Source organism: Hyla sarda, chromosome 7, assembly GCF_029499605.1.
Source record: "Hyla sarda isolate aHylSar1 chromosome 7, aHylSar1.hap1, whole genome shotgun sequence".
NCBI lineage: Eukaryota > Metazoa > Chordata > Amphibia > Anura > Hylidae > Hyla > Hyla sarda.
In genome coordinates, this window is record NC_079195.1 from 211127085 (window position 1) to 211142558 (window position 15474).

The following is a 15474-nucleotide window of genomic DNA, read 5'->3' on the forward strand; positions in this document are numbered from 1 at the left end:
CTCCAATTAAAGGGGTACTCCGCTGGTCAGCGTTTGGAACAAACTGTTCCGAACGCTGGAGCCAGCGCCGGGAGCTCGTAACGTCATAACCCCTCCCCCTCATGATGTCACGCTCCGCACCCTCAATGCAAGACTATGGGAGGGGGCGTGACAGCCGTCACGCCCCCTCCCATAGTCTTGCATTGAGGGTGCGGTGTGTGACGTCATGAGGGGGCGGGGCTATGACGTCATGGAGTACCCCTTTAAGCAGTCTATCCTAATTTATCAATGGTCCATCCATCTTCCCTCCAACCATGATAGCTTGGGTCACATATCTATTAGACTTGTTTGGCCATCTTTGTTAGACTTTCCTGTTGGTATACTCATAGACCAAAGGGCATTCAAGACATTTATGGTCACCAGGCTGGGCATGCTGGGAGAGGCCCCCGCGGTGAAAATGGACGGCCCGCAACGACTATCCCTCCCCACCGGACGGTCCCTGCAGCATAGATGGCCCGGACCAGCTCACCCTAACTTCCCGCCGAGGGGAGGTGAATACAAAACAAAGGGGGGGGGGGGCTGGATGATGACGAAGGCCGCAGTGGTCTTCAACTGCGGACCTCAAGAGGTTTCAAAACTACAACACCCAGCATGCCCGGACAGCCTACGGATGTCTGGGCATGCTGGGAGTTGTAGTTTTGCAACATCTGGAGGTCCGCAGCTTGAAGACCACTGATGAAGGGATTGAACTCGAGAGTTTACTCGAGTATAAGCCTTATACTCAAGTATATACGGTAAGCACATTCTTATGAAGTTTTTTTGGGGTCTTGACATTAAATATGGCCCACAACGTGTTGGCCTTGCTGGAGCTATAATTCTGTTATATACAATGCTGGACAAACACGGTAAACCTCGGTTCAATGTAATCTGCGGCATTAACATTGTATGTATGGTTTAATCCAGTCCGCACAGTCATTGAAGAGATGCAGTTTGTTAAGAGCCGGGATGAGGATGAGACGGCGAACCTTATCTGGAGTGATTGTGCCGTACAACATGAGAAAATCGCTGAGCTCAGGAACTATCAGGTAAGAAATGGGTTGGAGGTTATGTACTATATGTTGTGGGAGATTAGCTCCGTAGAGCCAGGCAAATAGCAGCAAATAGCAGTCAATAACACTGACATGGAAGTAAAGTTTTAACTGGGCTTTTCCCTTTTTTATTTTTTCAGCAAACAAAAACACAGTCTTTATATTCAGGCAAAAAATGCTAAATAAATTCCTGCTTGTTAAAGCGCTAACTATACAATAATCTTTCCTATCTATACAGATGGCTTACTACCAGCCACCCAACGTGTACTCAAGTAGAAAACAGACATGGTCGCACATCTACAATCTTGCACTATGATCCAATTGCTTCTCAGCATAATTTCAAAAACTAACAGGTTGTTAGTATATACGTTTTGATCAAAAAGTACAAGCCCACTCGCCACGTCAAGGCCACCTATTTAGAGTGGGTCCCTAACGTCCCTAGCATAAAATGGCGTAGCACTGGGCGGCGACCACCACCGCCGCGACACCAGTGCCCACAGGGGGAACGCCAACGCCACTCAAACCAGTCCATGGGTCGCACCTCCCCGCAGACACGGCGCCACAGCAGCAACGGACACCGCACAGCACCACACCAGTGTGAACAGGATGTTATAGCTCACTTACCATGCTCTCCCAGTCAAACTGGGAGGCTGCCAGGAAAGAAAAGGCCCATGTGTAGCTAACTACTACTTATATAGGATTGGGCTGAGGGGGTGGGGAAGAGTGCAGCACATGTTCAAACAAAAAACTACCAACCACCCAACAAAATAGTCATCAAATGTGTTACTCAAAAATGTAAAAAAATTCCCTTTTTGAGGCTGCTGATATCAGGACTTAAGGTTCAGGTTCCTCAGAGATTGCAGACTAAGTTACACTTTGTCTTAAAGCCTATTAAATCTCAGCCCTAATAAGACCCTTTCTTAAATAAATCTTTATTGGTATGCATTAAAATCACAACTCCAACATACAAAACATATCTACAGGTTTCTATACATGACACCTACTGAATATGGCCATCTGACGTTTTTTCAATCACTTTAAAAACATATAAAGGTTGAGAATTTTAACAGCAAGGAAATAGAAAAGTGTCTAAGGGTACATTCCCAAACGGCGTATTTTGCTGCGTATTTGCTGCGTATTTGCTGCGTATTTGGTGCTGCGTATTTTCCTACCCATTGACTTCAACAGAGAAAATAAAATACGCAGCAGCAAATACGCAGCAAATACGCCGTGTGGGAATGTACCCTTAAATTTATGACTTTCATGATGAAATCCTCTCCCAGTCCCCTAAAAGTCCTGATCCGATTCCCTGCCACATTTCCTCTTCATCACTCCCAGTCTTTGAGCCTGTAACTAAGGATGAAGTTTCTGGGTTCCTCTCCTCCTCTCGCCCCACTACCTGCTCTGGTGACCCCATGCCCTCACACCTCGTCCAGTCTCTCTCCCCTGCCATCACCTGCCACCTAACTAAAATTTTTAACCTCTCCCTCTCTTCTGGTATCTTTCCCTCCTCCTTCAAACATTCCACAATCACAACCCCGTTATTGAAAAAACATCTCTGGACCCGTCCTGTGGAGCCAACTATCAACCCGTCTCTAATCTCCCCTTTATCTCCAAACTCCTGGAACGCTTGGTCTATTCGCGCCTAATTCCCTATCTCTCAGTTTCGCTCCTTGACCCCTTACAGTCTGGTTTCCGCTCCTTACAATCCACTGAAACAGCCCTAACCAAACTAACTAATGATCTTCTAACATTTTAGCAGGCGGAATTTCTGACGGAAATTTTACATCTGAATTTCTGTCGGAAATTCCGTAGTCTGAACCTAGCCTAACACAGTTTAATAAATTCCCCTTCTCAGTGTCCACATTATTGAGTCCACATTATTACTAGTACGGGGTAGTTAACATTATTTCTAGTAGAGAATGGCTTCATGCATATAGTATCTGGCATCATACTAAACCAGCACTTCCAGGGTTCACCATATGGCTCTGTTGTGTGCATGGGGCTTTAGGCCTCATTCACATTTCAGGTCGGTCGGCAATCTGAATCCCAAGCATGTGCATGGGATTAATCAATCCAGTTGGCAGCAAAAATAAAAATACTTGTGTGCAGACATAAAAAAAAAAAAAAAAAAAAAAATATCTAACTAAAGAAACAGCTGCAGGAAAAACCCAGTTGCAAAATCTGAGGATTGGCATCATTCAATGCCAAAGGGGCTGGTCCCCATGTGGAACTGCTGTGTGTACTGCACAGATTTCTGCCATGGAAGTATAGGTTGACCTTAAAGGGGTTATCCATCGAAAAACAGACCTAATTTCTTTCAAAGACTGCTCCCTGTCTGTCTCCACTTTGGGTGTGGCATTACAACTTGGCTCCATTCAGTTCCTCCAACCTGGAGACAGACAGGGAGTGGTCTTTGAAAAAAATTATCTCTGTTTTTCAATTCCTGGATAACCTCTTTAAAGTGACGTGTGAACAGACCCTTAGGATATGTCAACCCGATAGAATTTCCATGCGGAATTCTGCTCAGAGATTCTGCAGCAGCAGAGTCTCATTGATTTCAATGGGATTCTGCTGCACTGTTCATCACTGAAACATCTGGCGTGGAAATTCAAATTCCAGTGTCCACAGAAAGACTCCGCACAGAAGTGCATTGGCACATGTTCTGCTGGCACTCCGCAGTCTGGGCAATTTTCTGTGAGTGCGGACATTGCCTGTGTGAACATAGCCTTATTGTAATCTGTTTGTGCTGAAAGCCTTTATGGCTAGATATATTTTGATTATATAATATTAATATCATCTTAAAGGGGTACTCCACTGACCAGCGTTCGGAAGTGAATGTTCCGAACGCTGTTTTTGTGCGGGGGTTGGCCACGTCCCCTGTGACGTCATGGCCACGCCCCTCAATGCAAGTCTATGGGAAGGGGCGTGACTGCCGTCACACCCCCTCCCATTGACTTGCATTGAGGGGACGTGACCATGATGTCACAGGGGGCGTGGCCGACCCCCGCGGCTCGAAAACAGCGTTCGGAACATTTACTTCCGAACGCTGACCAGTGGAGTACCCCTTTAAAGAAGATCTCCTGTGAAAATTAACTTATCCCCTATCCAAAGGATAAGAGATTAGTAGCTGATCGTGGGGGGTCCGACCTCTGGGGCGATCTCCAGGATGGGACCTCGGCACTCTCAGTGAGGAGCGCGTGTCGTTTACCATTCATTTCTATGGGAGAGCTGAAAAGACCCAAGCACAGCTCTCGGGCATCATTGGTGCTCCCAGGGGTTAAATCCTGGGAAAAAAGAGTGGGAACTCACCCAAGATTTCCAGTCAAGTTGTGGTCCTGCAGGACTCCTGCTAATGAGAACAGTGTTTCTGCTGTGGAAAAAGTGCAGGAACTCAGTTCCCACGTGTTCCTGCAGGACTTGAGCCCTGGGCGCTCCCATAGAAATGAAGGAAGCATGTCAGGAACTGTCCAGAGCAGGAGAGGTTTGCTATGGGGATTTGTTCCTGCTCTGGACAGTTTCTGACATAGACAAAGATGGCAGCAGAGAGCACTGTGGTCAGACTGGAAAGAGCACTGTGGTCAGACTGGAAAGAACTACACAACTCTGGAGCATACAGCAGCTGATAAGTACTGGAAGGATTAAGATTTTTTAACATTCTTTGATTTAAAAAAAAATGTTTTCCACCGGAGTACCCCTTTAGGTATCTCATGGAAGTGGTCACAGGCATAAGATGGCTTTCATGTTTATTTTTTACAGAGAATCAACCATTTCCCTGGGATGGGAGAGATCTGTCGAAAGGACTGCCTTTCTAGAAACATGACCAAGTAAGTCGTACTGTTTGATTTTACAGCTATCACATAATGACAATTCCTATACGAGTACTTCATATGATTTACCAAACTGTGTGAGAGGAAAAAATAGAGGGATTTTCCCACAGCAACCAATCACAGCTCAGCTAACAAGCTCTGGTAGTGAAAGTGAAAGCTGAGCTGTGATTGGTTGCTGTGGGAAAATCCCTCTATGTTTTGGAGGGGCTCCCTCCTTCCTCAGTTCCAGGCCCCTCCGAAACGCGTAGTCCGCACCTGTCTGATACTTGTTATAATTCCTACTAAAAAGTACCACTACTGTGCACCTGACTCCCGCGTCTTCACGCCGGTGTAGCGCAACCTTGCCGCAGTCGGATCTTTACTGGAAGGAAAGGAAACCCCTGCCGGGATTTCCACCTACCCACCTTTCCACCTTTCTGTCCATATCGGGAACTGTCCAGAGCAGGAGAGGTTTGCTATGGGGATTTGTTCCTGCTCTGGACAGTTTTTGACATAGACAGAGGTGGCAGCATAGAGCACTGTGGTCAGACTGGAAATAACTACACAACTTCCTCTGGAGAATACAGCAGCTGATAAGTACTGGGATTTTACAATAATTTACAAATCTGTTTAACTTTTTGGCACCAACAGTTTTGTAAACTACTTCTATTAAAAAATCTTAATCCTTCCAGTACTTATCAGCTGCTGTATGCTGCAGAGGAAGTTCTTTTCTTTTTGAATTTCTATTCTGTCTGACCACAGCGCTCTCTGCTGACACCTCTTTCCATGTCGGGAACTGTCCAGAGCAGGAGAGATTTGCTATGGGGATTTGCTCCTACTCTGGACATTTCCTGACATGGACAGAAGTGTCAGCAAAGAGATCAGTGATCAGACAGAAAAGAAATTCAAAAAGAAAAGAACCTCCTCTGGAGCATACAGCAGCTGATAAGTACTAGAAGGATTAAGATTTCACTTCCACTTGTTTTTTTCTGGCAGTTTTTGGAAAACTGCCATTGCAGTTTTTTTTTTAACTAAAGCCAGAAGTGTATTGGCAGTGGCCGTTTTCCAAAAACTGCCAGAAAAAAAGTGGAAACTTAGCTTTAAAGGGGTACACCGGCCCTAAGACATCTTATCCCCTATCTCTCCCAATCTTTCTTGCAGCACCCCTCTGTCTCAGCTGCATGCAGCGATGATCTCTCCGTGTCTGAAGACTCACAACCACGGGGCTGGAGTATCGTGACGTCATGACTCCGCCCCCTTGTGATGTCCCGCCCCCTCAATGCAAGCCTATGGGAGGGGTGTGACTGGCGCCACAAGGGGGCGGAGTCCTGAGGTCACGATACTCCGGCCCCGTGGTCGTGAGTCTTCAGACACAGAGCGATCATTGCTGTGTGCAGCTGAGACAGGTGGGTGCTTCAAGAGAGATTGCGGGGGTCCCCCGCGGTGGAACACCTGCGATCAGACTTCTATTTAAAAAAAAATAAAATAACTTCCTGTGGATCATAACAACAGCTGATAAGTACTGGAAGGATTAAGAATTTTAAATAGAAGTAATTTACAAATCTGTTTAACTTTCTGGCACCAGTTGATAAAAAAAAAAAAGTTTTCCAGTGGAGTACCCCTTTAAAGGAAAACTCACTGAAGAAAACATGCAAAGCCCAAAATATAAGGTAGGACAAAATGTAATGTAGGTCTCTTAAAATTCACATTTTAGTCAGATTGAGACATAAGTGTCCAATGAATGGAGGCTGCTATGGCCCCTTCTGTTTTTGAGGAGAGAAGACCTTAAAGGGGTACTCCGGCCCTAAGACATCTTGTCCCCTATCCAAAGGATAGAGGATAAGATGTCTGATCGCGGGTGTTAAGCCGCTGGGGACCCCCGCAATCTCTCTTGCAGCACCCACCTGTCAGCAGAGAGCACTGTGGTCAGACAGAAAGGAAATTCAAAAAGAAAAGAACTTCCTGTGGATCATACAGCAGCTGATAAGTACTGGAAGGATTAAGATGTTTTAAGTAATTCACAAATCTGTTTAACTTTCTGGCACCAGTTGATAAAAAAAAAAAAAATGTTTTCCAGTTGAGTACCCCTTTAAGAACTTGGCAGCTGGGCAAGCATGGTGTGGTGCCAGAGCTGCATATATATGTATCTTATTTCCAATAAACTGTTTCTCATCTGTTCGGCTGGGTTCACACCACGTTTTGTTAAAATACGGTTCCCGTATACGGCTGGGAGGAGGGGGGCGGGGCTTAATCGCGGCGCCCGCACTCAGCCGTATTTGGGAACCGTATTTAATGCATGTCTATGAGCTGACCGGAGTGAACCGCAGCCTCCGGTCCGCTTCGTTTTCGGCCGTATGCGGTTTCCCGACCGCAGGCAAAAACGTGGTCGACCACGTTTTGCCCACGGTCGGGAAACCGCATACGGCCGAAAACGAAGCCGACCGGAGGCTGCGGTTCACTCCGGTCGGCTCATAGACATGCATTAAATACGGTTCCCGAATACGGCTGAGTGCGGGCGCCGCAATTAAGCCCCGCCCCCCTCCTCCCAGCCGTATACGGGAACCGTATTTAACAAAACGTGGTGTGAACCCAGACTTCCTCATATTATTATGGGGACACACCTGTTTTATGAGGGTCCCCTGGCCCCCACACACTATTGCAATGTGTCTTCGCTGAGTGGCAGTGAACTCAAAACGTTGCATTATATTTTCCAGAATGATCAAGTGTCAGCCTCATGAATACAGCTTTATTCCCCGCACCTGGATATTCCCGGCAGAATACACTCAGTACCAAAACTACGTCAAAGAATTAAAGAGGAAAAGGAAGCAGAAAACCTTTATTATCAAGCCGGCCAATGGAGCAATGGGTCATGGGTAATCAATCGTCCATTCATTCATGACGGTTTTAAGAATAGAACGTAACAGTGTCAGATCGGGGTACCTTGTGCCCACCAGAGAAGGATGCCAATGCTCTAAGAGCTCACCTGAGAGTTACACGTCATGAACTCATCTGCTTTTAATAACCTGTTAAGGGTACGTTCACACCTTAAGAACTCGCAGCGCATTTCATTACCATTCACTTCTATGGGTCCGCTGACAACTTGTCAATCTGCCGCTGATTTACTGGTGAATGGTAACGGAACTCGCCTGCACCTGCTGCACGAAATTCTGTAGTGTGCATGAGCCCTAACAGTGTCCAACTACTGCAAAAATAACACTAAACAGATAGTGCCGCTATAAGGCTTTATTTATAGGCCCTTAAAGGGGTACTCCTCTGCCCCAGCGTTCGAAACATTTTGTTCCGAATGCTTGGAGCGGGCGGCGGGGGTCGTGATGTCACAGCCATGCCCCTCAATGCAAGTCTATGGGAGGGGGCGTGGCGGACGCCACGCCCCCTCCCATAGACTTGCATTGAGGGGGTGTGGTGTGACATTACAAGGGGTGTGGCCGTGACGTCACGACCCCCACTACCGGCACCAAGCATTGTAAACGAACGCAGGCTGCTGCACAGAGTTCACTGGGGGTCCCAGTTGCGGGACCCCCGCGATCAGTCATCTTATTCCCTATCCTTTGGATAGGGGATAAGATGTCTAGGGGCGGAGTACCCCTTTAACCGCACCCTCTACACCAACTGGGTGTACGAATAGTTCACCACACAGTACTGGTGATCCATAAGGCTAGGTTCAGACTACGGAATCTCCGGGCAGAAAATTTCCACCCGGAGATTCCGAGTTCCGCCTGGGCTGACTGAATTAGTCGGCGCTAGGACCGCGCGGACACTGCAGTCTCCTATAGACTGCTATGTGTTCCGCTAGGATTTCCGCCTGAAGAAAGAGCAACCCCTTTCTTCAGGTGGAAATTTTCTAGCGGATTTTTCATCCTGATTTTCCGCTTCACAAATTCCGAAGTGTGAATTTGTGAACGGAAAACCATTCACTGCACTATGCATTATAGTAAGCGGAATTTCTGCCGGGAATTTCTGCCGGAAATTTCAAAGTGAAAATTCCGGCGGAAATTCCGTAGTCTGATAATGACCCACACAGGAAGGATATGTTAAGGGCTACAGCGTAAAATCTGCAGAGTTTCTACAGGTAAGGCCTCATTTACATCTGCATCGTAGACTCCGCTCGGGGGCCAGAAAACGGAGGCAGACAGTCCCCTGTTCAATGGACGCCCATCGATCCTCGTGACTTTAATAGGGGTTAAAAATTACTTCTTGCAGCATTTTTTTGTCCTCTCAGGTCCTGCCAATTTAGGGTCCTATGTAGCGCTAAAGCAGAGTATTTCACGTTGCGCATACACGCAGGTCTACCCGGCGGCCACCCTGTATACTCTTTGGGTTTTGGGGCCGCGCATCAGATTCACGCCGGCTCACGGCCCCGCCGCCAAAACTCACTGAAAACACACGCAGCGTATCTCCCGCTGTGCCGCACTTTTTATGCAGCATGAAATCCGCTACATTGGCGCTACGTGGGACAGATTGCTCTATATATACTCTTATTGCTCTTTACACAGTAGTAATATCCCCTTAGTGCTCTGTACACAGTAGTAATATCCCCTTAGTGCTCTGTACACAGTAGTAATATCCCCTTAGTGCTCTGTACACAGTAGTAATATCCCCTTAGTGCTCTGTACACAGTAGTAATATCCCCTTAGTGCTCTGTACACAGTAGTAATATCCCCTTAGTGCTCTGTACACAGTAGTACTATCTCCTTAGTGCTCTGTACACAGTAGTGATATCCCCTTAGTGCTCTGTACACAGTAGTAATATCTCCTTAGTGCTCTGTACACAGTAGTAATATCCCCTTAGTGCTCTGTACACAGTAGTAATATCCCCTTAGTGCTCTGTACATAGTAGTGATATCCCCTTAGTGCTCTGTACACAGTAGTAATATCTCCTTAGTGCTCTGTACACAGTAGTAATATCTCCTTAGTGCTCTGTACACAGTAGTAATATCTCCTTAGTGCTCTGTACACAGTAGTAATATCCCCTTAGTCCTCTGTACACAGTAGTAATATCTCCTTAGTGCTCTGTACACAGTAGTGATATCCCCTTAGTGCTCTGTACACAGTAGTGATATCCCCTTAGTGCTCTGTACACAGTAGTAATATCTCCTTAGTGCTCTGTACACAGTAGTAATATCCCCTTAGTGCTCTGCACACAGTAGTAATATCTCCTTAGTGCTCTGTACACAGTAGTAATATCTCCTTAGTGCTCTGTACACAGTAGTGATATTCTCTTAGTGCTCTGTACACAGTAGTAATATCTCCTTAGTGCTCTGTACACAGTAGTAATATCTCCTTAGTGCTCTGTACACAGTAGTGATATTCTCTTAGTGCTCTGTACACAGTAGTAATATCCCCTTAGTGCTCTGTACATAGTAGTGATATCCCCTTAGTGCTCTGTACACAGTAGTGATATCCCCTTAGTGCTCTGTACACAGTAGTGATATCCCCTTAGTGCTCTGTACACAGTAGTGATATCTCATTAGTGCTCTGTACACAGTAGTAATATCCCCTTAGTGCTCTGTACATAGTAATGATATCCCCTTAGTGCTCTGTACACAGTAGTAATACCCCCTTAGTGCTCTGTACACAGTAGTAATATCCCCTTAGTGCTCTGTACACAGTAGTAATATCTCCTTAGTGCTCTGTACACAGTAGTAATATCTCCTTTGTGCTCTGTACACAGTAGTGATATCCCCTTAGTGCTCTGTACACAGTAGTGATATCCCCTTAGTGCTCTGTACACAGTAGTGATATCCCCTTAGTGCTCTGTACACAGTAGTGATATCCCCTTAGTGCTCTGTACACAGTAGTGATATCTCATTAGTGCTCTGTACACAGTAGTAATATCCCCTTAGTGCTCTGTACATAGTAATGATATCCCCTTAGTGCTCTGTACACAGTAGTAATACCCCCTTAGTGCTCTGTACACAGTAGTAATATCCCCTTAGTGCTCTGTACATAGTAATGATATCCCCTTAGTGCTCTGTACACAGTAGTGATATCTCATTAGTGCTCTGTACATAGTAGTGATATCCCCTTAGTGCTCTCTACACAGTAGTGATATCCCCTTAGTGCTCTGTACACAGTAGTGATATCCCCTTAGTGCCCTGTACACAGTAGTGATATCCCCTTAGTGCCCTGTACACAGTAGTGATATCCCCTTAGTGCTCTGTACACATTAGTGATATCCCCTTAGTGCTCTGTACACAGTAGTGATATCCCCTTAGTGCTCTGTACACAGTAGGAATATCCCCTTAGTGCTCTGTACACAGTAGTAATATCCCCTTAGTGCTCTGTACACAGTAGGAATATCCCCTTAGTGCTCTGTACATAGTAGTGATATCCCATTAGTGCTCTGTACACAGTAGTAATATCCCCATTAGTGCTCTGTACACAGTAGTGATATCCCCTTAGTGCTCTGTACACAGAAGTAATATCCCCTTAGTGCTCTGTACACAGTAGTGATATCCCCTTAGTGCTCTGTACACAGTAGTAATATCCCCTTAGTGCTCTGTACACAGTAGGAATATCCTCTTAGTGCTCTGTACACAGTAGTACTATCTCCTTAGTGCTCTGTACACAGTAGTAATATCCCCTTAGTGCTCTGTACATAGTAGTGATATCCCATTAGTGCTCTGTACACAGTAGTAATATCCCCTTAGTGCTCTGTACACAGTAGTGATATCCCCTTAGTGCTCTGTACACAGAAGTAATATCCTCTTAGTGCTCTGTACACAGTAGTAATATCCCCTTAGTGCTCTGTACACAGTAGTAATATCCCCTTAGTGCTCTGTACACAGTAGTGATATCCCCTTAGTGCTCTGTACACAGTAGTAATATCCCCTTAGTGCTCTGTACACAGTAGTAATATCCCCTTAGTGCTCTGTACATAGTAGTGATATCCCCTTAGTGCTCTGTACACAGAAGTAATACCCCTTAGTGCTCTGTACACAGTAGTGATATTCCCTTAGTGCTCTGTACACAGTAGTGATATCCCCTTAGTGCTCTGTACACAGTAGTTATATCCTCTTAGTGCTCTGTACATAGTAGTGATATCCCCTTAGTACTCTGTACACAGTAGTAATATCCCCTTAGTGCTCTGTACATAGTAGTGATATCCCCTTAGTGCTCTGTACACAGAAGTAATACCCCTTAGTGCTCTGTACACAGTAGTGATATTCCCTTAGTGCTCTGTACACAGAAGTAATATCCCCTTAGTGCTCTGTACACAGTAGTAATACCCCTTTAGTGCTCTGTACACAGTAGTGATATCCCCTTAGTGCTCTGTACACAGTAGTTATACCCCCTTAGTGCTCTGTACACAGTAGTAATACCCCCTTAGTGCTCTGTACACAGTAGTGATATCCCCTTAGTGCTCTGTACACAGTAGTAATACCCCCTTAGTGCTCTGTACACAGTAGTAATACCCCCTTAGTGCTCTGTACACAGTAGTAATATCCCCCTAGTGCTCTGTACACAGTAGTAATATCCCCTTAGTGTTCTGTACACAGTAGTAATACCCCCTTAGTGCTCTGTACACAGTAGTGATATCCCCTTAGTGCTCTGTGCACAGTAATGATATCCCCTTAGTGCTCTGTACACAGTAGTAATACCCCTTTAGTGCTCTGTACACAGTAGTAATACCCCTTTAGTGCTCTGTACACAGTAGTGATATCCCCTTAGTCCTCTGTACACAGTAGTGATATCCCCTTAGTGCTCTGTACACAGTAGTTATATCCCCTTAGTGCTCTGTACACAGTAGTAATATCCCCTTAGTCCTCTGTACACAGTAGTGATATCCCCTTAGTGCTCTGTACACAGTAATGATATCCCCTTAGTGCTCTGTACACAGTAGTAATACCCCCTTAGTGCTCTGTACACAGTAATGATATCCCCTTAGTGCTCTGTGCACAGTAGATGGGGCACCAAGGGGGTGATATGACTACTGTGGCCCTCCAGATGTTGTAGTTAGCTGTCCGGGCATGCTAGGAGTTGTAGTTTTGCAACATCTAGATGGCCGCAGTTTTTAGCCCACTACTTTAATTTTATAGAATTTTACGAATCTTGCGCATCCAGCGGCGGTTCTCTGAGAACCTCACGATTTCTGCTGTAAATAATGAGACGCTGAGAACTGAAAATGTCCTTTTCTCTCTGCTCTTTCCACCAGGATATCTCTGATCCGAAATGGAGAAAAGCTCCAGGCTCAGGACCATCTCATTGTGCAGGAATATTTGGACAAACCATTCCTGCTGGAGGGATACAAGTTTGATTTGCGCATCTACATCCTGGTGACGTCCTGCGATCCCCTGAGGATATTTTTATATAATGACGGGCTGGTCAGGATGGGCACCGAGAAGTATCACCCCCCCTCAGAATCTAATCTGGTGAGTGATATGTCTGTGTGACCGAATCAAGGGCCAGATTCTTCAAGCTATAGGCGAAAGCCGTTTACTTGCCCATAGCAGCTGCTTCTATTTACCTCCGGAGCTGGAATCTAGTTGCTATGGCACCAATCAAAACTTGTGAAATGTCGAAAGTGCTTATTTTTTTTATTTGTTTTTTTTAAATGGCAGGGACACTTTAAATGTGTTGTACTAAGATTCTGGGATTTTGTAAATGAGTATGTTGGTGCCATCTAGTGGTCACTTAAAATATTGTACTAGTTCTGATCTTATCTCATCTTATCTAGTATCTATTTAAAGTTTCTTCTTGGATAAACAGATCCTTAAAGGGGTACTCCGCTGGAAAACATTTTTAAAATCAACTGGTGCCAGAAAGTTAAACAGATTTGTAAATTACTTCTATTAAAAAATCTTTACCCTTCCTGTACTTTTTAGCAGCTGTATGCTACAGAGGAAATTCTTTTCTTTTTAAATTTCTTTTTTGTCTTGTCCACAGTGCTCTCTGCTGACACGTGATGCCCGTCTCAGGAACTGTCCAGAGCAGGAGAAAATCCTGACATGGACAGAGGTGTCAGCAGAGAGCAATATGGACAAGACAAAAAAGAAATTCAAAAAGAAAATAATTTCCTCTGTAGCATACAGCTGCTAAAAAGCACTGGAGGGGTAAAGATTTTTTAACAGAAGTGATTTAAAAATCTGTTTAACTTTCTGACACCAGTTGATTTAAAAAAAAAATCCTGTATATTCAGTCATCTGTAGACGGCTGTATACACAGGATAACGCACAAAGACTTAACTCAGATCTGCTTAGCAGCAGCATGGGTTAACTCTTTCCTTGCTGGGCTCCTGTATAGTATATATGTGTACAAAAGGGTACAAAAAATGACTGTTTCCACACACCAACAAAAACACAAGAAAAAACGCAAGAAAAAACTGAAAAAAGGCAGGAAAACCTGTTACAGTTTTTCTGGCATTTTTGCTGGTGGACAAAAAAACCTTAAAGGGGTACTCCAGCGCTTAGACATCTTATCCCCTATCCAAAGGATAGGGGATAAGATGCCTGATCGCGGGGGTCCTGCCGCTGGGGACCCCCATGATCTTTCACGCCGCACCCCGTTAAAATCAGTCCCCGGAGTCTGATTACTGTCGATCACGGGGCCGCCCCCGTGTGATGTCATGGCTCCGCCCCGTGTGACGTCTCGCTCTGCCCCGTGTGACGTCACGCTCCGCCCCCTCAATACAAGCCTATGGGAGGGGGCGTGACAGCTGTCATGATCTCACGTCACCGTGGACAGGAGCCAAAGCCTCCAGCATTTTCGGAATCCGCAACAGGTGGGTCCTGCTGCCGAGATCCCGGGGGTCCCCAGCGGCTGGACTACCGCGATCTGACATCTTATCCCCTATCCTTTGGATAGGGGATAAGATGTCTAGGGGGGAGTACCCCTTTAATGGAATCCGAGCCTCAAAGAAATAGAACAAAATTTTTGTGTCCACTTTTCCTGTAAGGTGGAGCTCAGGTGTATAAATAGAACTGTGAGATTTAGAACTTTGCACAAAATTTACCATTTGGCTTGCACAAGTATGGTAAATTTGGTGCAATTGCACCAAACTTAGACCAACAAAAATCTACAGTCATGGCCGTAAATGTTGGCACCCCTGAAATTTTTCTAGAAAATGAAGTATTTCTCACAGAAAAGGATTGCAGTAACACATGTTTTGCTATACACATGTTTATTTCCTTTGTGTGTATTGGAACTAAACTAAAAAAGGGAGGAAAAAAAGCAAATTGGACATAATGTCACCAAACTCCAAAAATGGGCTGGACAAAATTATTGGCACCCTTTCAAAATTGGGGAAAAGTAAGATTGTTTCAAGCATGTGATGCTCCTTTAAACTCACCTGGGACAAGTAACAGGTGTGGGCAATATAAAAATCACACCTGAAAGCAGGTAAAAAGGAGAGAAGTTCACTTAGTCTTTGCATTGTGTGTCTGTGTGTGTGTGTGTGCCACACTAAGCATGGACAACAGAAAGAGGAGAAGAGAACTGTCTGAGGACTTGAGGACCAAAATTGTGAAAAAATATCAACAATCTCAAGGTTACAAGTCCATGTCCAGAAATCTAGATTTGCCTTTGTCCACAGTGCGCAACATTATCAAGAAGTTTACAACCCATGGCACTGTAGCTAA

General features: G+C 45.2%; 1 protein-coding gene across 7 annotated transcripts in view; it reads left to right on the top strand.

Annotated features, from left to right (window-relative positions):
• Positions 1–15474, top strand: part of TTLL7 (tubulin tyrosine ligase like 7) — a 245761-nt gene that overhangs the window by 45053 nt on the left and 185234 nt on the right. For all 7 annotated transcript variants that reach the window (XM_056532560.1, XM_056532564.1, XM_056532566.1 and 4 more), the window contains exons 4-7: positions 943–1064; positions 4827–4894; positions 7591–7749; positions 13053–13269. In XM_056532560.1, coding sequence (XP_056388535.1) covers positions 943–1064; positions 4827–4894; positions 7591–7749; positions 13053–13269 — 566 coding nt within the window. The remainder of the gene's footprint in view (positions 1–942; positions 1065–4826; positions 4895–7590; positions 7750–13052; positions 13270–15474) is intronic.